General features: G+C 41.3%; 1 protein-coding gene across 8 annotated transcripts in view; it reads right to left on the bottom strand.

Moving 5' to 3' along the window:
- CPNE2 (copine 2) overlaps nucleotides 1-23,489 on the bottom strand; it is a 223,973-nt gene that overhangs the window by 96,814 nt on the left and 103,670 nt on the right. For 6 of the 8 annotated variants that reach the window (XM_058155648.1, XM_058155647.1, XM_058155645.1 and 3 more), the window contains 2 exons: nucleotides 13,744-13,815; nucleotides 3,629-3,712 (listed from right to left, as the gene is read on the bottom strand). In XM_058155648.1, the coding sequence (XP_058011631.1) occupies nucleotides 3,629-3,712; nucleotides 13,744-13,815 (156 nt within the window). The remainder of the gene's footprint in view (nucleotides 1-3,628; nucleotides 3,713-13,743; nucleotides 13,816-23,489) is intronic. The other 2 variants (XM_058155646.1, XM_058155649.1) reach the window with 1 other exon arrangement.

The raw sequence follows: 23,489 nt of genomic DNA on the forward strand, positions 1-23,489 counted from the left end.
CTGGCTCTGTGGCCATGGCTTGGTGGGTGTGACATGGCTTGGTGGGCGTGGCAAGGGAAGGATGCTATAAAATCTCCATTCCCACCCCACTCCAGGGGAAGGTTACTGCAAAATCCCCATTTCCTCCCAATCAACTGGGACTCAGGAGGCAGAGAATAGATGGGGGCAGGGCCAATCAGAGGTGGTATTTACCAGTTTTCCGAACTACTCAAAATTTTTGCTACCGGTTCTCCACAACTGGTCAGAACCTGCTGAATACCCACTCTAATGTGCACATATATGTATGGTTCCCTTAGGGGATTTGTTAGGAGCCATGCTAAAAACAACTTAAAACTGCTCCATGTGCACCAGAGGTTGGGAAACAGAAAGCCCTGGGGATCATAGGTGTGCTATTTCTTAACAAAAGCACTTTGATTCTCCAAGTCTGGTCTCTTGGATGCAAGTCCTGACTTCTGAATAGTGGCTAACTTTAGCTGGATGTCACTACAGGGGTGCTGTTCAGCAGGTTCTGACCGGTTGTGGAGAACCGGTAGCAGAAATTTTGAGTAGTTTGGAGAACCGGTAAATACCACTTCTGGCTGGCCCCAGAGTGGGGAGGGAATGGAGATTTTGCAATATCCTTCCCCCAGGAGTGGGAAGGGAATGGGGATTTTGCAGTATCCTTTCCCTGCCATGCCCATCAAGCCACGCCCACCATGCCACACCCACAGAGCCGGTAGTAAAAAAATTGGAATTCCACCACTGTGTCCCTGTATCTGCTGAGGTAAAGGCTCTGTTCCTTGCAGGATTGCTGCTTTCATACACATCTTGTTTTCTAGAGCAAATGAAAACAGGCCTCATCCTTTGAGTGAAGCACCCTGTGGACTGAGCCAAACCTCCCTCAACTGCATGAAAACAGTGTTCCTTTCCTGCTGTCAACAGATATTTCAAAAGACATCAAAAGAAGACTCAGAGCAGATGTCCCAATGCATAAATGTGCAAAGGGGCAACCTATTTTCCAAAGCACCAGAAGGCCAGACAAGGAACAATGGATGGAAACTGATCAAAGAGAGATTCAATTTAGAACTAAGGAGAAATTTCCTGTCAATAAACAAAATCCTCATTCGGAGTTCTGCTTGCTGTAGCGGCTGCAGGAACTGAGTCTGTCTAGTCCAGGGGTGTCAAACTTGATTTTATTGAGGGCCGCATCAGGGTTGTGTTTGATCTCGGGGAGGGCAGGAGACGTGGCCAGGGTGAGCGTGGCCACCTTGATGTCACTCCTGTCACTGGCAGAAGGTTGCAGGAAGCTGTGGCAGCCGAAAACGGAGCTCGGGAGCCCGTTTTCACTGGCAAAGGCACCGCGGGCCAGTCCTTCACTGTTTCCAGGTGGCCCCACGGGCCAGATCTAAGTACCCCGCGGGCTGGATCCAAACCCTGAGCCTTGAGTTTGACACCCCTGATCTAGTCTAATGAAGAGAAGGAGTAGGGATGACATAATAACAGTCTTCCAATATTGAGGTGGGGCTGTCACAGAGAAGAGGGAGATCAACCTATTCTCCAAAGCACCCAAAGGCAGGACAAGAAGCAACGGATGGAAACTAATCAAGGAGAGAAGTAAGCTAGAACTAAGGAGAAAATTCCTGTCAGTGAGAACAATTAATCAATTGAACAGTTTGCCTCCAGAACTTGTGGGTGCTCCATTACTGCAGGTTTTCAAGAAGAGATTGGACAACCATTTGTCTGAAATGGTATAACGTCTCCTGCTCGAGCAAGGGGCTGGACTAGAAGACCTCCAAGGTCCTTTCCAATCTTATTATTCTATGTTCCACTGGACGGAGTCACTAGATTTTAAATTTGAAGGGTGGGAAGAGGTAAGCATTCTTGGGGCTTTTTAAAACTATTTTTTGTTTTGTGCTGCTCTTTTTTTCTTCTTCATGCTTTATAATAGTGAACCACAGAGTGGCAGCTGTTGGGCTTCTAGGAGATAAGGTTTGGGTGAGGAGGATAATAACCTGCTACTTAATGCAAACATAGACCTACACACACATCCTCTATGTACTCCACAATGGTATTCATGGTATTGGCCTTTTTACATCATGTGTGTATTTGGGAAGTAATTATTATATCACCATCTATTTCAGTGTTTCTCAAACCTTAGCAAATTTAACATGAGTGGACTTCAACTCCCAGAATTCCTGACTTAGAAAATCTGGAAATTTGAAATTGACTCAAGTTAAATTCGTTCAGGTTGAGAAATGCTGATCTATTTTAAATTCCAGTTTGAGGACACCACCGTGGCAAGATTTTGACTCTTCCTGTTCTGTCTCCATCCTCACTCTGGAGTAACAAGCTGGCCTTCAGCCAGTGGATACATGGCTCTTATCAGTCCTGGCCAGGAAAACGCAGCTGCCTGCCAAAAGGTTCAAACAGATTAAGACTTCAGCTCACTTAGACAGGGTTCAGCTAATTTGCTTCCCGTAAAACTGAAAGCAGTCCCAAAACTCTTTATATATCCTTTCCTTTGATGACGCCACCTCTCTAATCTTCTGAAGCGCGGATCGGTCCAGGCTTGATTGATATGGTTATCAGCTGCATCTGTAGGCGTAGCCTGAGGAAGGGAGGAATCAGGGGATGTTGGCCTCATTTCGTCCTCTGACTGGCCTGGTTCTGGCTCCTGGAGCCGGACCAAAGGAATCAGTGCTCCTGAGGTAAGCCTTACTGGCCCTTCCCCCTCACTCTCAGAGTCACTTTCGGGCATGGGGCCAGGTTCGGAGGCTGGAGCCACAACACTTCCATCCAGAGTTGTGAAGGGTTTTTTTTCTAAAAAAGATCCTTTCCTTGAGAAAATAATGAGCAAAAAATGAACAGGAAGGACCTTCTGCATCCCACAGAAGAATGAAGAGAAATTGATGGCGTTCTTCACAAATGTTTTGGACTCTGCTGAGTGTATCTCTAGAACAGGAGTCTCCAACCTTGGCAACTTTAAGACTTGTGGGACTTTACCTCCCAGAATTCATCAGCCAGCAAAGCTGGCTGAGGAATTCTGGGTGTTGAAGTCCATAAGTCTTAAAGTTACCAAGGTTGGAGACCCCGATCTAGAAAACATCATAGCAACAGCTGATCATAACTGGAATATTTTGAAGGGCTCTCCTGTCTCATTGTGAAGCTCTTGCAGTTGGCTTATCCTGTACAAGTAGTCCTCAACTTACAACTATTGGTTTAGTGACCATTTGAAGTTGCTATAGCTCTGAAAAAACGGGACTTATGGCCATTTTCCACATTTGCAACTGTTGCAGAATCCCTGTGGTCACGTTCTCAAAATTCAAAAGCTTGGCAACTGGTATGTATTTACGACAGTTGCAGTGTCCCAGGATCATGTGATCATCTGACAAGGAAAATCATTGGGGAAGCCAGATTCTCTTCACAACGGTGTTACTAATTTAACAGCTGCAGTGATTCACTTGACAACAGTGGCAAGACAGGTCATAAAATGGAGCAAAACTCGCTTAACAACTGTCTTAGCAACAGAAATTTAGGGCACAGTTGTGGTCATAAGACAAAGATTCCCTGTAGTATTTGAAAAAAACCTGAAATAATACAAGGTGATCATCTTACAATATAATGTCCCCACCCACCATAAATGACTTACCTCTGTCCTGTGGACCAGCATCCATTTCCCATCATCCCCCTGTTTATAAAACTCTAAAAATGGATCTGATTTTCCGAACAAATCCTGCAAAGAGAGAGGAGAGCAAGAAGCATGTAGAGGATTGTCAAATGATTTTGGTTTTTGGAAGCCAAAGCAACAGCCAACAGGTCTTGTAAATAGATCTTTTGGGAATCCTCTCTGTCGGCTTCCCTGTACAGCTCCATATATATATTGTGATGGCTGAATGCAACTTTATTTTTCCCTGGTGCAATTAATGTTCTTTCAATCCTGCCTGCCTATTCACAAAAGAAAATCAATTTACGATCAAATAGAAATTCTCAAGATTGTTAATGAGAGAACAGCTTGAATGGCAGTCACTTTGTCTGCTGCTGGAAGAATTACCCAACCCGGAATGTCCAAGGAAGAAATGAGACTGAATGTGGGTGAGGTGTGAATATCCTCCTCACTTCAGAAAGGAGAACACATGCACGCAGGCACACAGAGGGAGGGAGGGAGGGAGGGGGAGAGAGAGAGAGAGAGAGAGAGAGAGTGAGAAAGGAAGACAGAGAGAGAGAGAAAGGGGGAGAGAGAGAAAGAGAGAAAGAGAGGGAGAGGGAGGGAGGGAGGGAGAAAGGGAGAGGGGGGAGAGAGAGCGATGGAATGAAATAGTCCAGGAGACAGGAAGGAAAGCATAAAATATGGGCATTTATTCTCAACTGCATTGCAAAGCCTCTGTTTTGCTTCTTCCCAACATGCATGACAATTCAACTAGTCCTCGATTTACAACAGTTTGTTCAATGACCGTTCGAAGTTACAATGGCATGACAAAATGACTTATGATCATTTTTTACACTTGGGATCGCTGCAGCATCCCCATGGTGACCTGATCAAAAGTCAGACACTTGGCAACTGATTTATGGTGGTCGCAGTGTCCAAGTGATCCCTTTTACAACCTTCTGACATGCAAGTCAACAGGGAAGCCAGATTCACTTAACAACCATGCTACTAATTTAACAAGTGCAAGGATTCAATTCACAATTATGGCAAGAAAGGGGCAAAATTCACCTAACAAATGTCTCGCTTAGCAACCGAAATTTTGAGCTCAGTTGTGGTTGTTAAGTTGAGGACTATCTATATTTCTTCAATTATTTGACTCAATTATTTCTTTGCCCAATCTTGAATATAGCAATAGCACTTAAGACTTCTATACAGCTTCATAATGCTTTCCAGCCCTCTCTAAGTGGTTTACAGAGTCAGCCTATTGCCCCCAACAATCTGGGTCCTCATTTTACCAACCTCGGAAGAAGGAAAGGCTGAGTCAACCTTGAACCAGTCAGGATCGAATTGCCAAACTGCTGGCAGCCGGCAGTCAGCTGAAGTAACCTGCAGTACTGTAGTCTAACCACTGCGCCACCACAGTCCTTGATTTATGACCGGTCATTCAACAATGGTTCCAAGTTAGGGCAGCTGGAGCTAGTAAAGCACTTCTGACTGTTGTAAATCCTTTCATTGCTCCCTCCTGTGATCACATGACTGCAATTTGCAATGTTTTTTGGCCAGTTTCTCACACAACTTTGTTAGTGTTGTTATTTGTCGTTTTAGTGTGTGCTGGTTTTAATGTTTGTAAGCAGGCCAGAATCATCTCTGATGATGGGTGGCACATAAAATGAATGAATGAATGAATGAATGAATGAATGAATGAATGAATGAATGAACGAACGAACGAATTACTATCATCCATTCGGAGCACATATGCAAACTTATGACTGCATGGTTCCCTTAACAACCACAGGATTCACTTAACAATCATCATAGAAATCAGTTGAAAAATCAGGTCCTGTTATGGGACGCCTCAACTTATCACGTCAATGAGCTACAATCAAAATTTTGGTCCAGTTGTGACCATAAGTCAAGGACTACCTGTAATGTTGCTACCCCCACAAGAATACCACTCTTATTTTACACAAGTGTCTCAGCAGCAAAAGTCCCAAACAGACCCTCGATTTATAAACCAACAATTAGAAATTGTTCCATTACCCCCTGGATATGCCTAAATTGTAATTACCCCCCCCCCCGTTTAAGAACCAGTGCGGTATGAGAAAACAGCTGGATTTGCAAATAATAAGTGAGATAAGATGACAATTTTTTTTAAAAGAATTAATTATGATAAATGCCAACATTTTATCAGCTACTTCTGGATTTATGCTGGAAAACTATTCACTGCCCTCTTGAATCTCCTTCAGTCTAGTCCGTAATCCCGATTCAGTGTACTTATGCTAAATTGCATCACCGGGGACAAAGTACTAAGTAATTAATTTTAGGGCACAACTCTTCCTCCGTCTTGAAAGGTCTAACAAAGCAGAAGAGCTGTCAAAAGTGAAACAGGATAATTTTTAATAGAAAGTTTTGAGAACTAGTAATTGACCTGCCATGTGAAAATGCCACGTGGCTGATTTAAGTAACCAAGTGTAATTTGACATAACATAACATAATAACAGAGTTAGAAGGGACCTTGGAAATCTTCTAGTCCAACCCCCTGCCCAGGCAGGAAACCCTACACCATTTCAGACAAATGGCTATCCAACATTTTCTTAAAAATTTCCAGTGTTGGAGCATTCACAACTTCTGCAGGCAAGTTGTTCCATTTATTGATTGTTCTAACTGTCAGGAAATTTCTCCTTAGTTCTAAGTTGCTTCTCTCCTTGATTAGTTTCCACCCATTGCTTCTTGTCCTGCCTTCAGGAGCTTTGTGGCAGCCCCTGAGATATTGGAACAGTGCTATCATGTCTCCCCTAGTCCTTCTTTTTATTAAACTAGACATATCGAGTTCCTGCAACCATTCTTCATATGTTTTAGCCTCCAGTCCCCTAATCATCTTTGGTGCTCTTCTCTGCACTCTTTCCAGAATCTCAACATCTTTTTTACATCGTGGCGACCAAAAGTGAATGCAATAGGTGTCTCATTTCTGGGGTGCCTCAGGGGTCGGTTCTCTCGCCTCGCCTCTCCTGTTCAACATCTACATGAAACCGCTGGGTGAGGTTATCCGTGGTTTCGGGGTGGATTATCATCTGTACGCTGACGATACTCAGCTGTACATTTCCACCCCGAACCACCCCAATGAAGCGGTCGAGGTGATGGCCCGGTGTCTTGAAGCCGTGCGGGTCTGGATGGGGAGGAACAGGCTCCAACTCAACCCCACCAAGACAGAGTGGCTGTGGGTTCCGGCGTCCCGGTACAGTCAGCTTACACCTTCGCTGACTGTTGGGGGTGAAGTATTGGCCCCCAGGGGAAGGGTGCGCAACTTAGGCGTTCTCCTGGATGATTGGCTGTCTTTAGAAGAACATCTGACGGCCATCGCCAGGGGAGCATTTTATCAGGTTTGCCTGATCCGCCAGTTGCGCCCCTTCCTTGACCGGGACTCCTTGCACACGGTCACACACGCCCTCGTTACTTCTTGCCTGGACTATTGGATTACTGTAATGCTCTCTACATGGGGCTCCCCTTGAAGAGCACCAGGAGGCTCCAGCTAGTCCAGAATGCGGCTGCGTGGGTAATAGAGGGAGCACCACGTTGCTCCCATATAACACCTATCCTGCGTGGCCTGCACTGGCTGCCAGTAGCCTTCCGGGTGCAATTCAAGGTGTTAGTGACCACCTTCAAAGCGCTCCATGGCTTAGGACCGGGCTATTTACGAGACCGCCTACTGCCACCGCTGGCCTCCCAACGACCTGTGCGCTCCCACAGAGTGGGCCTGCTCAGGGTGCCGTCAACCAATGTCAGTTGGCGGCCCCCAGGGGGAGAGCCTTCTCTGTGGCAGCACCGGCCCTTTGGAACTAGTTACCTCTGGGGTTACGCCAACTCCCCGATCTCCGAACCTTCAAGCGGGAACTGAAGACCTTACTATTTAATCGTGCGGCACTAGCCTGAGTGCATTTTAATTAAAATTTTAAAGTTTAAGGGTTTTTACGTCAGTCTATGACCGTTTTAGTTAAATTAGGCCTATTTAATATTTTGTTTTAAATTTGTTTTAAATTTGTTATTTATATTATGTACTATTTGTGTTTTTAAAAAGGCTGTAAACCCCGGGGGGAGACTTCCGCTGGCAACGCAGGCTTCGTGGATGTTCCTTTGGGATCGTCTGCCCTGGGTTTCGTCAAACCGTCCCTGACAGGTAAATGGGCTGTCAAACGGTTTGGAATTCTCTCCCCCAGGAGAAGGGGGAGGGAAGAGTGGTCAGGTTTGGGTAGAGCTCCCCGGGAGCCCCTGGAATTTAACCAGGGGATCGAAGGGTGAGAGCTCCCCTTTAGCCTGACGAAGCTCCGTGCCCAGGGTGCTTCTGTTTATACAGAAGGAGAAGCTGCGACCATCTCTGTGCCAAGATTTATTTTTAAAGAGAACTCAACACAGACAGAACAAAGTAGGAGGACTAGCAAGAATTTGCAAGTAATAAAACTTAACTTCAGCTCTTAAATAGCTTTCCTTTGAACTAACTTTCAACTTGAGTGGATTTAAAATTTTATTTATTTATTTATTTATTAAAATGGCATTTGCAATATACAAAGGAAAGTGAAACTATAAAAGGACAAAGGAAGAGAAGAACATAACAAGCTACTTTTTAAATGGAATGAATAAGAACTGTTAATGATTTTTTTCTTTTTACCTTTTTCTTTATCACAATGTTTAAGAAGGAAAGTTTATTGATTTTTTTTTCTCTTTTTGGTAGATTTTACAGTTTAAGAATGGCTCTTAAGCAAACAGAACTAACTACTAAAATCTTGGAAACTTCTTCACTTCAAATATGGAATTATTATTTTTTAATAGGAACTTTTGGAGGCTTATTTTTTCTTAATAAGTTTTTAAACAAGAGATTTTTACACCAATATATTAAAGATTGGAAATTCTTTATTGTTAGATGTTAAGCTGATTGGTGAGCAGATGGTGGAAAATGTGTAAGATAGAAGACAAGGGGAAGGAGAATGCTTAAGATGTGATTTTGATGGGATTTTTATATCATATATAGGGTTTAATTTTTACAACTGACTTATTTTGGGTATAAGGTGTTACTATTTGATATATGTGAGGTATAAAGGAATGGGAAGATGGAATATTGTTTAACTTTTGGAGGACAGATAGAAAAATTTATGGATGTAATGTTGGTATTTGGTTAAATAGAATTTAATTGTTATAATTGATATATTTTGGATATAAGTTATAATTTTAATAATGTTATTTGACAGATGTAAGGTAAATTGAAGAAATATTAATATTAGCAATGTTATTTGATTTATGTAAGTGATATTAAAGATATGAGAAGATAGAATATTGTTTATTTTTGGAGATTGGATAAAAATTTAAGAATTTAACCTGGAAATATGAATTATATTTGGGAGACAGTTTAAGGAAGAAAGGTATATTATAAAAGAATTTCTGATGAATACTGGAAGATGAAATATCGTCTTGGTCTTGATCAATTAAGATTGGATATTAAAAACTATAAGATTCTGAAGTGGAGTAGAATGGATTGATATATATTTGGTGTTAACTGATGAAGATTGGATATTAAAAACTATGTATTTTATTGATGAACTGGAAATACTAATTTAATTGGAAGATTCTGAAGATTTTAGGAGTGGAATGGACTGATATATAATGGACTGGAAGAAGAATGTACTTTTTTGTTTCTGGAAGGGGAGTTAAGGTCTTAGAGAGAGGAGTGACTATGGATTATGACTTATGTTGTATTTTAATTTATGATTGTTAATCTTATACCCTGTACTTTGTTCTGGGAAGTATCGGGGGGTGGGAGGGGGGAGGGAGGGGAAGGGGGGAGAGGGGGGAGAAGAAGGATCAATGTAAAGGAATGATTGAAGATATGTAATAAAGAAATAGAAATAATTTGAAATGAAATCGGGGCTGCTCAGCTGCCATTTCAGAAGGGAATGGAAAGGGAGAGGAGAGAGTGAAGGAAGAAAGTAGGTAGGAAAGAGAGAGGTAGAAAAGGGGGAAAGGAGAGGAAGAAGAAAGGGGAAAGAGAGAGGGTTAGAAAGGGTGGAAAAGAAGAGTAGGGAAGGAGGAGAGGATGTAGAAAAGCGAAGGAGAGGAAGGATGAAGAAAGTAGAAGAAAGTAGAGAAGGGAGGAGGAAAGGTTAGTTAAGGAAGGAAGTGGTAGCTGGGCAGGTCCGAATAAGTAACAAATGAAAGTTAATGACTAATGTTGAATAAGAGACTGTACATTGAATAGGTTGTTGGAAAACGGAAATAAAACTTTTTTACTAAAAAAAAAAAAAAAAAGGCTGTAAACCGCCCTGAGTCCTTTGGGAGAAGGGCGGTATAGAAATTAAACTATAAATAAATAAATAAATAAATAAATAAATAAATAAATAAATAAATAAATAAAATATTCCAAGTGTGGCCTTACCAAGGCATTATAAAGTGGTATTAATACTTCACGTGATCTTGATTCTATCCCTCTGTTTATGCAGCCCAGAACTGTGTTGGCTTTTTTGGCAGCTGCTGCACACTGCTGGCTCATATCTAAATGGTTGTCCAATAAGACTCCAAGATCCCTCTCACAGTTACTACTATTGAGCAGGATACCACATATATGGTACCTGTGCATTTTGGGTTTTTTGCCTAAATGTAGAACCTTACTTTTTTCACTGTTGAATTTCATTTTGTTAGTTAGCGCCCAATGTTCAAGTCTGTCAAGATCCTTCTGTATCTTGAGCCTGTCTTCTGGAGTGTTGGCTATTCCTGCCAGCTTGGTGTCATCTGCAAATTTGATGAGTTCCCCATCTATCCCCTTGCCCAAGTGATTGATGAAGATGTTGAAGAGTACTGGGCCTAAAACAGAGCCTTGGGGTACTCCACTGCATACTTCCCTCCATGTGGATGTAGTTCCGTTGAGGACTACACGTTGAGTGCGGTTGGTCAGCCAGTTACGAATCCATCTGGTGGTGGTGCTGTCTAACCCACATTTTTCTACTTTATCTAGTAGTAGGTTATGGTCTACTTTATCAAATGCTTTACTGAAGTCCAAGTAAATTATATCGACAGTATTCCTCTGGTCCACTAAGTCTGTCACTTTGTCAAAGAATGCAATGAGATTAGTCTGGCATGATCTGTTTTTGACAAACCCATGTTGGCTTTTGGTTATTACTTTGTTTGCTTCTAGATGTTCGGTGATTTGTTGCTTGATTATCTTTTCCAGAATCTTCCCTGGTATTGAGGTCAGGCTGATAGGTGATGTGCCTCGTCCTCCCTCCTCTCCTCAGCCGGGCCCCTCCCGTCTCCTCCCGGGCCTGCTATCAGATTCGGAGTCTGATAATGAAGATGAACGGCCTGTCATGCCTCCAGCCCCCAGCCCTGGCCCCATGCCCGGACAGGATGTCAGGAATGAACAAACAAACCTCACTCCTACAGCGTGTGAGCAGGGAGCCAGCCACGTGCTGGAATTACCGACAGCAGATCCAGCTGAAGAGAATTCACAGTGGGTGGATCCCCGCTTCCAGAGATCTGAGAGGCGACGTCAGCAGAAGGAAGGGAGGAGCAGGCCTGGATAAGTGCTGAGCCATGGAGCCACACCCCACAGCCTATATAAAGGACCAGCTTGAGTCAAGCAACTTCGAGTCAAGCAAAGTCTCATTTAGTTTGCTGAAGTCACAACTTGGATTCCTGCCTGCCCTGAGAAATCTGAAAGGAATTTGGCAAAGCTGCAGAGGCTTCGTGGCCACGCTTGATACGGACTTCCTAAACCCGGTTGTCGGAGGGGGACACGACAATAGGTCTGTAGTTTCCTGGATCTGTTTTTTTTTCTTTTTTTGAAGATGGGAACTACATCAACTCTTTTCCAGTCCTCTGGCAGTTCCCCTGTGCTCCAGGATCCTTGAAAGTATAGTTCAGTGGTTCTGCGATCTCTTCTGCCAGTTCCTTCAGAACCCTGGGGTGTAATCCATCCGGTCCTGGTGATTTGAACTCATCTAGAGTAGACAGGTGTTCACTTACCATTTTTTTCCTATTTTAACGTGTTCCTAATCTGTTTTTTGTGGTGCTGTTTTTGATAGGTTGGATTGTTTTTTCTTTTGTGTAAAGACAGATGCCAAAAATGACTTAAGTAGATCTGCTTTCTCCATGTTGCTTGTCACCTTCTTACCACTTTCTCCCAGCAATGGGCCAATTGTTTCCTTGACCTTTTTCTTGTTTTTAACATGTTGGAAGAAGCTTCTTTTGTTATTTTTTACTTTTGTCGCTAGCCTTTGTTTGTTGTGAACCTTAGCTTTCCTCACTTCATCTTTACAGGCTCGGGCTATTTGCTGATATTCTGCCTTAGCTATTTGCCCCTCTTTCCACTTTTTATACTTGTCCTTTTTGTCTTTCAATTTGTCAGATAGTTCTTTATGCATCCATGCTGGTTTCTTTTGAGATTTATTATTTTTCTTCTTCATTGGTATTGTGCTAGACTGGGCTTTATAATTTCATTTTTCAAAATTTCCCAAGCTCCTTGAGTTGTTTTCCCCTTGAGGATTCTCATCCATGGAATCCTTCTCAAGCTCTAAGTTTATTGAAATTAGCTCTCTTAAAGTCCAAGACTCTAGTTTGACTTTGTTCTGCTACTTGTATTTGCATAATGTTGAATTCCAGTATTACGTGATCACTTGCCCCCAAGGTTCCTGTAGCTTCAACACTTTCTATTTCCCCTATGGTCTCTCCCTCCCCTTCTCTCCCCCCCACTTTCTCTCTTACTATTTTTCTCTCTGTCTTTCTCACTTTCTTGCTCTCTCTCTCTCTCTTTCACTCTTTTGTCTCTTTTTCTCTCTTTCGCTCTCTTTTATCTTCTCTTTCTCTCTCTCTTTCACATACACATACAACTAAGGTCGCTGTCTTGGTGAATGCACATGTGTCAAGCGCAAAGGAGCAGGATCACACGTTAAGTCGATGAAGATTCTCAGTAATCCAGGAAGAATTGTTTAAAGATTGAGTCATTGCAACTGGACTAATTTTTGTTGTCAGTTTGAGATGTTTCGCTGCGCATGCAAGCAGCTTCATCAATCAGAGCAAGCCAGTTAGACAGCGATTCATTGGAATGTACCATCTCCGACTATACCAACCTCAGGGGTGTCAGCTACACCTTATGCTTGCTGTGTTTTGCTGCTGGGGGGTGACAGACTGCCATAGACTCTGGGGAATGATGGGAGGAATGCTTGGGAAATAGAAAGTAGAAACTGTACTTCCTCAAGATGCTGCTTCAAGATCACCCAGCTGGAAGAAGGAGGGAGCTGCATACCAACTAGGTACCCATTTTGAAAACATCTTGCTTGAACCTGATTAAGGAAGGAAGGTGGGATCAGCAATGGGAGGAGTTAAGGAAGACAAAAGTTGAACTTGGGGATTTTGGCATGAGATTCTCAGTTCTGGCTATGAAGTGCTGCAATATACTTGATCTCTAATAAAACTATATCTTTGGAGGCAAGTATTATTTCTATCTATAGGTTCAAGTTGTGGGCAGTCTGAAACACCCAGGGGTTTCCTCCCCAAAATGTGTTGCCATATCTCGAAGAAGATTCTCAGTACAGATAATCCTCAACTTACAATGGCATTGTTCATTTAGTGACCATTCAAAGTTACAATGGAATTGAAAAAAGCGAGTTATGACCATTTTTCACACTTACGGCCATTGCAGCATCCCCATGGTCACATGATCAAAATATGTATATATGACGATCACAGTGTCCCGGGGTTCCTGTGATCCCTTTTGTAATCTTGCAACAAGCAAAGTCACATTCACCTAACAACCCTATTATTCACTTAACTACAGTGATTCACTTAACAGCTGTGCCAAGAAAGTCATAAAATGGGGCAAAATTCACTTAACAAATGTCTCATTTGGCAAAAGAAATTTTGGGCTCCATGTGGTCATAAGTCAAGGACTACCTGTAATCCAGATAAGAGTTATTTGAAGATTGAGTCACTGCAACTGGACTAATTTTTGTTGATAGTTTGAGACAACACACATTAAGTTAAACTTCAAGAGTTGTTGCTCAAATCTCTAGACAAGATTCCAGCCAAATTGCTATTGTGTGCAGGCATCAGTGAGGACAGGGAATTCGAACACAGACCTTCTTATCCAACTTCCTGCCAGCCATGCTGAGTGTGATCACCTGATTGTCCAATAACTCCTGGGCTGCTATCTGAAAAGCAAGAGAAGAAAGGGATCATTTGTAGGATACCAGCCATCGGATCCCTTCGGGGAGTCTTTAAATGCAGCCAGAGATGCAACAGAGGTTTTCCTTGGGAGAAAAATTCTGCAGGAGAAAAAGACAAATTAAAGAGTCATTATTTCAGGTAGCATAGGCAGGTTGTCCTCTACATACAACCATTCATTTAGTGACCATTCAAAGTTACAACGGCACCAAAAAAACACACAATTCCTCATTGGTTTTCACACCTATGACCATTGCAGCATCCCCATGGTCATGCGAACAAAATTCAAGTGCTTGGCTACTGGCATGTACTTATGACAGTTGCGCTGTCCCAGGGTCATGTGATCGCTATTCCCAGCCAGCTTCCCACAAGCAAAGTCAGTGGAGGAAGCCAAATTCGCTTAATGACTGCACAATTCACTTAATGATTCCAGTGATTTGCTTAATGGTTGTGGCAAAAAAAAAGTCGTAAAGCAGGGCAAAACTCTTAACAATGGAAATGTAAATTGAAAGACTACCTTAAGTATAATAAATTATTATTATTTCTAACTTTCTTCATACATGAGCAGTGTTGTTGATTCAGCATGAGGTTATATTTAACCACAGCCCTGGGTTATTGCTAGTGTGCCTTTCATTACAGTTATTATGTCAGGGTTCCCTAATTAAATCATGAGCCTCGAGCCAAGCTTCAAAAGAAATCCAGTTATTTATTAGGAGCTTCATGTCAGCACATTCCCAAGTGAAGCTCTGACCTTACATAATTTACACCCCAATTATGACCCTGTTTCCCCCCTCCCCCCAGGGTGTGTCATCAATCACAGTCTCCAATGGAGCAATTTCGAGAGATGTAGAGGTTACTCCCCTGGTGAACATATAAGGTTCACCAAAAGAACAACGAGAGATGAAATATATAAAAAAACAAGAGAGAAGCCGATAATACACAAAGTAAAGAAATTATAGAATTAAAGCAAATACTACGCAGAATAAGAGATCAGAGACTATGAACTATACTTTGTACAGGAAGAAGAACAGGAAAGTAGGGAAGAACCAGAGAGTAGAAGTCAAGAGGAAGACCAATCAGAGGAAATAGAACAAGAAAGAGAAATACAAAAGAGACAAGAAAAAGAGCAGATAGAAAGAGAAAGAGAAGGAGGAAGGGTAGTAAGAGAGACAAGAAGGACAAAAAAGCAGAACAAATAAAAAATGGGAGAGGCACTTAAGGTGTTCTTGGTAAACATTAACGGCTTAAATATACCAAGAGAGCTCAAACTTTCAATACATTAAAGAAAACGGAGGCAGATGTGGTATGTTTACAGGAGGTCCATATCAAGGAGGATTATAGAAAATTGTTAGAAAATGTAAAATTAGGGACACTGTACACAACATTAGCACAAAAAAAGAAAGGTGGAATCGCAATATATGTCAAAAAAGAATAAAATCAAAATTAATATATTCGGACGAGGAGGGCAGAATATTAATGTTAGAATTAGAATTGGACTACAAACAAATCTTACTCACGGCAATATATGCCCCAAATAAAAATCAGCATGAATATTTCCAAAAGGTACATAATAAAATAGTAGATCTGGATTATGAAAACATTTGTTTCATTGGAGACTTTAATGCAATAGTTGAAGTTGAGAAAGATTATAAAAGCAGCAAAAAGAAGAAGAAAAATACAGTACCAAAATCATTTTTCAATATGACATCAGAATTAAATTTCCAAGACGTATGGAGACAGACACACAAGGTTGACAAACAATATACATTCTATTCATATCCAGGTCAATCTTGGTCCAGGATTGACATGGCCTGGATGACACCTGAGTTACAAAACGGGATAGAAGAAATCGAAATTGGAATTAATGATTGGGCAGATCACAATCCAATAACAATAAAATGGAAAGGCCAAAAACAGAAAAAACGATGGACAATGAACCAAAACCTTTGTAATGATAAAGAATACAAATTGATATTAGAGAAGGAGCTGACACTATTTTTTCACATAAATAAAAAAGAAGACACCTCGATACAAAATTTATGGGATACCAGAAAAGCCTACATCCGAGGATTGATGATCGCACATAACTCTAGGAAAAATAAGGAAAGGAAATTACAACACCAAAGATTACAAGAACTCCAAAAAACAGAATATGATTTACAGAAAGATCCACAAAATAAAAGGATAAAAGAAAAATGGAACATTCTAAAACATAAGATTAATTTGATAACACAAAAAGAACTAGCACAGAAGATTAGGATGGTGAAACAAAATTATTTTGAAAATACAAATAAAACTGGCCGATGGTTAGCGTACAAATTAAAAAAAGAAAAAGAAAAAAGAACAATATAGCAACTGCAGGATGAAAGTGGAACAGTACAGTATAGACGGGAAGAAAAAAAGAAAATAATACAAAACTTCTTTTCAAAGTTATATAACCAGGAATATATAGCAGAAGATAAAGTCAAACAATACATAGGGGCAACAAAAATGAATAAAATTAAAGAAGAAGAAAAAGAAATGCTAAATAGCCTGATAACCACAATAGAATTGGAAGCAGGACTGAAAAAACAAAAACAAACAATAAATCACCAGGGCCGGATGAGTTGCCGATCGAGTTATACAAAAATATGAAAGAGTCGCTACAATGGATAATATTGGAGATTTTTAATGAGGCATTGGAGGAGGCTAAGATACCGACAACATGGATGGAAATAATCATTAACCTCATTCCCAAAGAAGACACTGATTCACAACAAATTCAAAATTACAAAATTAAACACAGACTATAAAACATTCGCAATGATAATAGCAGAGAGGATTAAAAAAATCTTGAATAAATATATACATCTAGACCAGAATGGATTCCTTACAGGACAACAGATAAAAAATAACATGAGGATCATAATGAACACCCTGGAATACTATGAAGCCCACCCAGAAAAACAAGCATCACTGGTTTTCCTTGATGCCCAGAAGGCGTTTGATAACCTGAATTGGAAATTTATCACAACACAAATGAGCTATATGGAATTTGGAACAAAACTTGAAAAAATGGTAAACAAAATATATATAAAACAAACAGCCAGAGTAATTATGAACGATGAAATGACAGAAAAAGTTGATATAACTAAAGGAGTTAGACAAGGGTTTCCACTTTCTCCACTTCTTTTTACTTTATCATTAGAAATATTATTGACAAAAATCAGAGAAGATCAGGAGATAAAAGGCTAAAAAATCAAGAAGGGAGAATACAAGGTTCAAGCCTTCGCTGATGATATGGTATTTATTCTAGAAGACCCATTAGAAACCAGCCCCAAACTGATCCAAAAAATAGAAGAATTTGGTGAAGTAGCGGGACTTAAGATTAATAAAAATAAATCTAAATTAATAACCAAAATCCTTACCAAAAGTCAAAAAAATGAATTGGAAGATAAAACTAAAATGAACATAACCAAGAAAATAAAATATCTAGGGATTTGTCTTACAGCAAATTTCTCTTCAATTAAGGAGGATAATTATGATAAAATATTAAATAATATAAAAAAGATTTGGATAATTGGAAAAATCTAAAAAATCATTATTGGGCAGGATTGCCACGGTTAAAATAAATATTTTGCGGAAAATTCTATTTCTGTTCCAAGTTATTCCAATAAAATTATGGAAAACATTCTTTGAAGAGTTGAATAAATTAGTTACCAAATTTATATGGCAAGGGAAGAAACCTAGGATCAAACTAAAATTATTGCAAGATACAAAAGATAATGTTGTGACCCAGGTTCCCGGACTCGGACTCCTGGAGGATGATTCAGAAAGTGAGGAAGAGGAACTGGTAAGGCCTGCTTCCCCTGGGCCCTCTCCCTCCCTGGCACCCACCCAGGAGGAAGAGGAGGGGCTAGCAAGGCCTGATTCCCCTGGGCCTTCTTCTGATTTGGCAACGGCCCAAGAACAATCTTGGCTTGATGCAAGACTGCGCAGACGTGACTGGCGTGCGCAGCAGAGGAGGCATTGGGACAAAGTCAGAGAATGATGAGTCACGGAGTGACACCCACAGGGGCTATAAAGCAAGAGGTGGAACTTCCTGGCTTTTTGTCTTGGACAAAGTAATGAATTTGCACGAGCAAACTGTATCATGGTTAGAAGAATCTGTTTGTGAGTGAATCATGCTTTATCTATAATTTTTGCCAGAAGGAATTCAGCCAAATGTAAATAAATTAGGAAGAGGCCTTTGACTGACTCTTTATTGGGGATATTGGGGGAGGGAAACAGAACAGATAAAGGGGGTTTGGCATTGCCAGAGTGGGAAATATAATTAACAAGCATCAATTCTTACATGGCTAAAAGATTGGATGGAACTGAAAAACAAAAGAATTTTAGTAATAGAAGGTCATGATTTGCAAGTGGGGTGGCATGCATTCCTTTGGGATGATAAATACAAAACACATAAATATTTTCAGACATATGTTATCAGGAATGCATTGCTACAGATTAGGAAAAAAATAAAACAAAAACACTATACAAGAATCCCAATGTGGCTATCTCCAACAGAAATAATGAAACACCCAAACCTAGGATGTAGATAAGATAAGTAGATATGAGAAATTGGTAAATGAACAGGGAAATTTGAGAACAAAACACAAATTGGAAAAAGGGATAGGTAGGGAGACAGATTGGTGGACATACACACAAATACAATCAAGATATACAGAGGATAAAAAATTATACAAAATATATCAATATCTATTGCGATACAAAATGGAAGATGAGATAGTTAAAGAAACAATGATCAAATGGGCAAAAATTTTTGGATACAATATAGAATTGAAGAAATGGGGGAAAAAATGTGGGGAACAAATATAAAAATGACAATGTAAGGAAAACCAGTTGAAGATGTTTTACAGATGGCATCTCCCACCAGCAAGGCTTGCTAAGATGTACCCGAACAGTTCTACATTATGCTGGAAGTGCAAAAAAGTATATGGAACGTATTACCATTTATGGTGGACATGTCCAGCTGCAAAAAAATTCTGGACCAAAATCAGAAAATGGCTGGAAAAAATAACTGACCAACACATAGACTGGAAACCAGAGATCTTTCTGCTGGGAATATTAAATACAAAATATAATAAAGAAATAAGATACCTAATCTTACACATAATAGCCTACTAGCTTACTAGCTTACGCACAGAATTAGAAAAATAAGAACACACCATCGGAGAAGGAAGTGATAAGGAAAATTCTGGACTGTGCCGAGATGGATAAATTAACAAAAGAGATAAAAGAAAAAGAAGAAACGGAATATTATATAGTGTGGAATAAATTGTATAATTGGATAGAAATTAGAAATGGTAAATGGTAAATGATGAAAAAGGTGATACACACACATACAAAAAGGGGTAGTGCATGAAAGAAAATGAATTGCTATAAGGATAGGTAGGATGGAATATATACAGAAATAAGGGACAATGGGACAAAGAAGATAAGTATAATTAAATTAAACGAGAGGGGGGAATGTAAATATTAGAGGAATACCAAAACGAAGCTGACGTAAAGAAAGAGTATATGTTTTATGTTAGTGTTTGTAATGTTTTTTTTGTAATGTTTGTAATTTGAACCTACACGGTGGTTCCGTCCCAGGCGCCTGATGGACCCCGAGAGGTTCCTGACGGAGCTTGGGCCATTCCCTGAGGAACTGGCCCACGGCACGACTGAGGAACTGGTCGTGGCCTGGGAACAGGCCGCGGCCGGGGCCTTGGACCGTGTCGCGCCTTTGCGGCCTCTGACCCGGCGTAGATCTCGACCGGCCCCTTGGTTCTCCGAGGGGCTGAGGGAGATGAAACGCCGGAGAAGACGCCTGGAGAGCACCTGGAGGTCCAGTCGCTCCGAAGCTGATCGGACACTAGTTAGGTCCTATTCTAGGACCTACCTAGTGGCAATGAGGGAAGCGAGGCGTTCCTACGCCTCCACCCTCATTGCGTTGGCAGATAACCGCCCGGCCACCCTGTTTCGGGTGACCCGCTCTCTCCTATATCAGGAGGTGCGGGATGACCCTTTGCAGGGACGAGCCGAGGAGTTTAGCGGTTATCTATACGATAAAATCGCTCAGCTGAGGGACGGTCTGGACCGAATTTGGGATGATCCAAGCGAGGGAGAGGAGGCACGTCTTGTTGAGCCCATTTTGGATGAGTTTGACCCTGTGGCTCCCGAGGACGTGGAAAGGTTGTTGGGGAGGCTTCACGGCACGACATGTTTACTGGATCCGTGCCCTTCCTGGCTGGTACTGGCCACTCAGGCGGTGACACGAGGCTGGCTCCAGAGGATTATCAACGCTTCTTTGTTGGAAGGGGTTTTCCCTGCCGCCTTGAAAGAGGCGGTGGTGAGACCCCTCCTCAAGAAGCCCTCCCTGGACCCAGCTATTTTGGGTAATTATCGTCCAGTCTCCAACCTTCGCTTTGTTGCGAAGGTTGTAGAGAGTGCCGTGGTGCGACAGCTACCCCAATACCTGGATGAAGACGTCTATCTAGACCCGTTCCAGTCCGGCTTCCGACCCGGATACAGCACGGAGACAGCTTTGGTCGCATTGGTGGATGATCTCTGGAGGGCTAGGGACAGGGGTTATTCCTCTGCCCTGGTCCTATTAGACCTCTCAGCGGCGTTCGATACCATCGACCATGGTATCTTGCTGCGCCGGTTGGGGGGATTGGGAGTGGGAGGCACTGTCAGGCTACCTCCGACGGTAAATAGGAAAGAATTCACCTTGACTCCATTTGGAATGAAAACAAGTACTTTTACTTTTACAGTCTTGATAGCAGCCAAGCAAAGCTGGAACTGAGACAAAATATGGCTAACATATCATATCCCCCCAATTGTCCCTCCTCCTCCAGGAGGTCAGGCTGGTCTGGTCCAATGCCAACTCCTTCACGGCCCCTCGTGGTAATCTTCTTCCACAGGTCTCTGGATGTCAGTCAACTTAGGAATGAAGTGTCGGTTAGAAAAGCGCGCGCTGATAACACTCAGTAATTAATCATCCCTCCCACCTGTTATGTCAGCCGACACTCATAATAGGCTCCTTTCCCTCACCCTGGACGGAGGTATGATACATCTCATCTCCTTAACAGTTTATAATACAGAAATAAACATTTTACATTCTATCTACTGATATAATCATTCAAAACTATATGAAGATTGGAGTGGAGGCTGACATTCGGCCCTCCTGCAACAAGGACGTTAGTCCTAGAAAGAAAAAAGAGAAGTTAGGGTTTGTCAGGATATTTTTTATAGAATTGTGCTATCTTTTCCGATGCACGAACATCTTCTTTGTTCACCCATTCAGCTTGGGATAACGGGAAATGTTTCCAGGAAATAAGATATTGAATTTTATTTCTATGTTTTCTTGAATCTAAAATTTCTTTTATTTCAAAGTGTTGTTCTCCCTCTATGAGAATTGGTATAGGAGGGGGTGTACGGTTAGGACGGAAAGTGTGTTCAGGTTTCAGCAAACTGACATGGAAAACGGGGTGGATTCTTCTAAGTGTTTTTGGTAAATCTAGTTGTACCGTCACGGGGTTGATGATTTTTACTATGGGGAAAGGTCCCACATATTTGGGTCCAAGTTTCTTAGATTTCTGAGTGGTTTGAAGATATTTGGTGGAAAGATAAACCTTATCGCCCACTTGATATTTGTTTTCAGGGGACCTTTTTTTATCTGCTTGTTTTTTATGCGCACGGTGAGCGTCGTCGATCGCTTTGCGAGTCATTTTCCATGTGCTTTGTATTTGATCTATCCATTCTGACAAAGAGGAAACAGTAGTTTCTTCCTTTGGGAGTTCCGAGATAGGAACAAAATCTTGACCTGAAGCTATTTTAAAGGGAGTAAATCCTGTGCTACTATGAATTGAGTTGTTGTAGGCAACTTCAGCAAAAGGTAAGAGATCAGACCAATTGTCTTGCTGGTAGTTAACATAACATCGCAGATATTGTTCTAGTACAGAGTTGACGTTCACAGCTTCCATTAGTTTGAGGATGATGGGAGGAGCTTAATCCTTGGGCGGAGCCAATGAGTCGTAAAAATTCTTTCCAAAATTGAGAAGTGAATTGAACTCCTCGATCTGAAATGATGCGATCAGGAACCCCGTGAAGTCTATAAATGTGTTGTACAAACAACTTTGCTAGAGTCTTTGAGGAGGGTATTTTTGAACATGGAATAAAATGGACCTGTTTGGAGAAAAGGTCAGTCACAACCCATATAACAGTATTGCCTGAACTTTCAGGTAATTCCACTATGAAATCCATGGATATTTCTTTCCATGGGGTTCCTGGTCTGGCTACAGTTTGAAGTAGTCCAGGAGGTTTTCCTGGAGGCCTTTTGGATGATGCACAAATAGGGCAACTTGATACATATGCTTGAATGTCTTTTTTAAGACTTGGCCACCAAAACTGTCTTTTAAGAAGATGCAAAGTTTTCACAAATCCAAAATGCCCTGCCATTTTGGCATCATGGCATCGTTGTAGGATGGTTTCTCTGAGTGATAGAGGAACATATAGTTTTGTTCCAATCCAAGCTAGTCCATCACGGAGTGTGCATTCATGGAATGGGTTAAGTACCAGTCATCGGTGTTTAAAGCTTCTTTAAACGACTTGGTTAGTTCATCTGGGAGTGAGGGGTCAGCTTTGGAGTGGCTTCTAGTTATTGCTGGGGCTGCCAACTGTTGTAATGGGAAGTATTGGTTGAACCACCGGAGCGAGTGCAATTGTATTGGGGTAAACGTGAGAGAGCATCTGCTAAAGTTTTTCCCCAGGAATATAATGTAAAGTAAAATTAAAGCGGTTAAAATATTGAGCCCAGCGGCTTGTTTAGGTGAAAGTTTTCTAGGAGTCTTTAGAGCTTCTAGATTTTTGTGATCCGTCCAAACTTCAAAAGGATGATTTGAACCTTCTAAGAATTGTCTCCATGTCCGTAGAGCCCAATGAACTGCAAATGCTTCCTTTTCCCAAATAGCCCATCGTCTTTCAGTTTCAGTCAATTTTCGAGAAGTGAAAGCACAGGGTTGTAAATTACCATCAGCATTGTTTTGGAGCAGGACGGCTCCGACTGCTACATCACTTGCATCAGCTTGTATTACAAAAGGAACATCCATGTCAGGGTGCTTTAAAATAGGTTCAGCGGCAAAGAGTCGTTTTAATTTTTCAAATGCAGCCTGACATTCCATTGTCCATTCGAGAGGTAATGATGGTTTGGGTTTTGTGTCTCCTTTAGTTTTTAAGAGGTTAGTGATTGGTAAAGCAATTTGAGCAAAGGAGGGGATGAATTGACGATAGAAATTTGCGAATCCTAAAAAACTTTGGAGTTGTTTATGTGCGTGGGGGGTCCCATTCCAAGACAGCTTTCACTTTTTCTGGATCCATTTCTAAGCCATCAGCCGAAATGCGATACCCTAAGTAGTCTATTTTGGTTTGATGGAAATCACATTTGGATAGCTTGCAATATAGTTCTGCAGATAATAACTTTTTGAGTACAGCTCTTACTAGTTTAATATGTTCTTCCATTGTTTCTGTATAGATAAGTATGTCGTCAAGGTAGACAAGAACTCCTTTGAATAAATGCTGATGGAGTATTTCATTTATTAGTTGCATAAAAACTGCGGGCGCCCCCTGCAGTCCA

This window comes from Ahaetulla prasina, chromosome 12, assembly GCF_028640845.1.
Source record: "Ahaetulla prasina isolate Xishuangbanna chromosome 12, ASM2864084v1, whole genome shotgun sequence".
In the NCBI taxonomy this organism is placed as follows: Eukaryota; Metazoa; Chordata; class Lepidosauria; order Squamata; family Colubridae; genus Ahaetulla; species Ahaetulla prasina.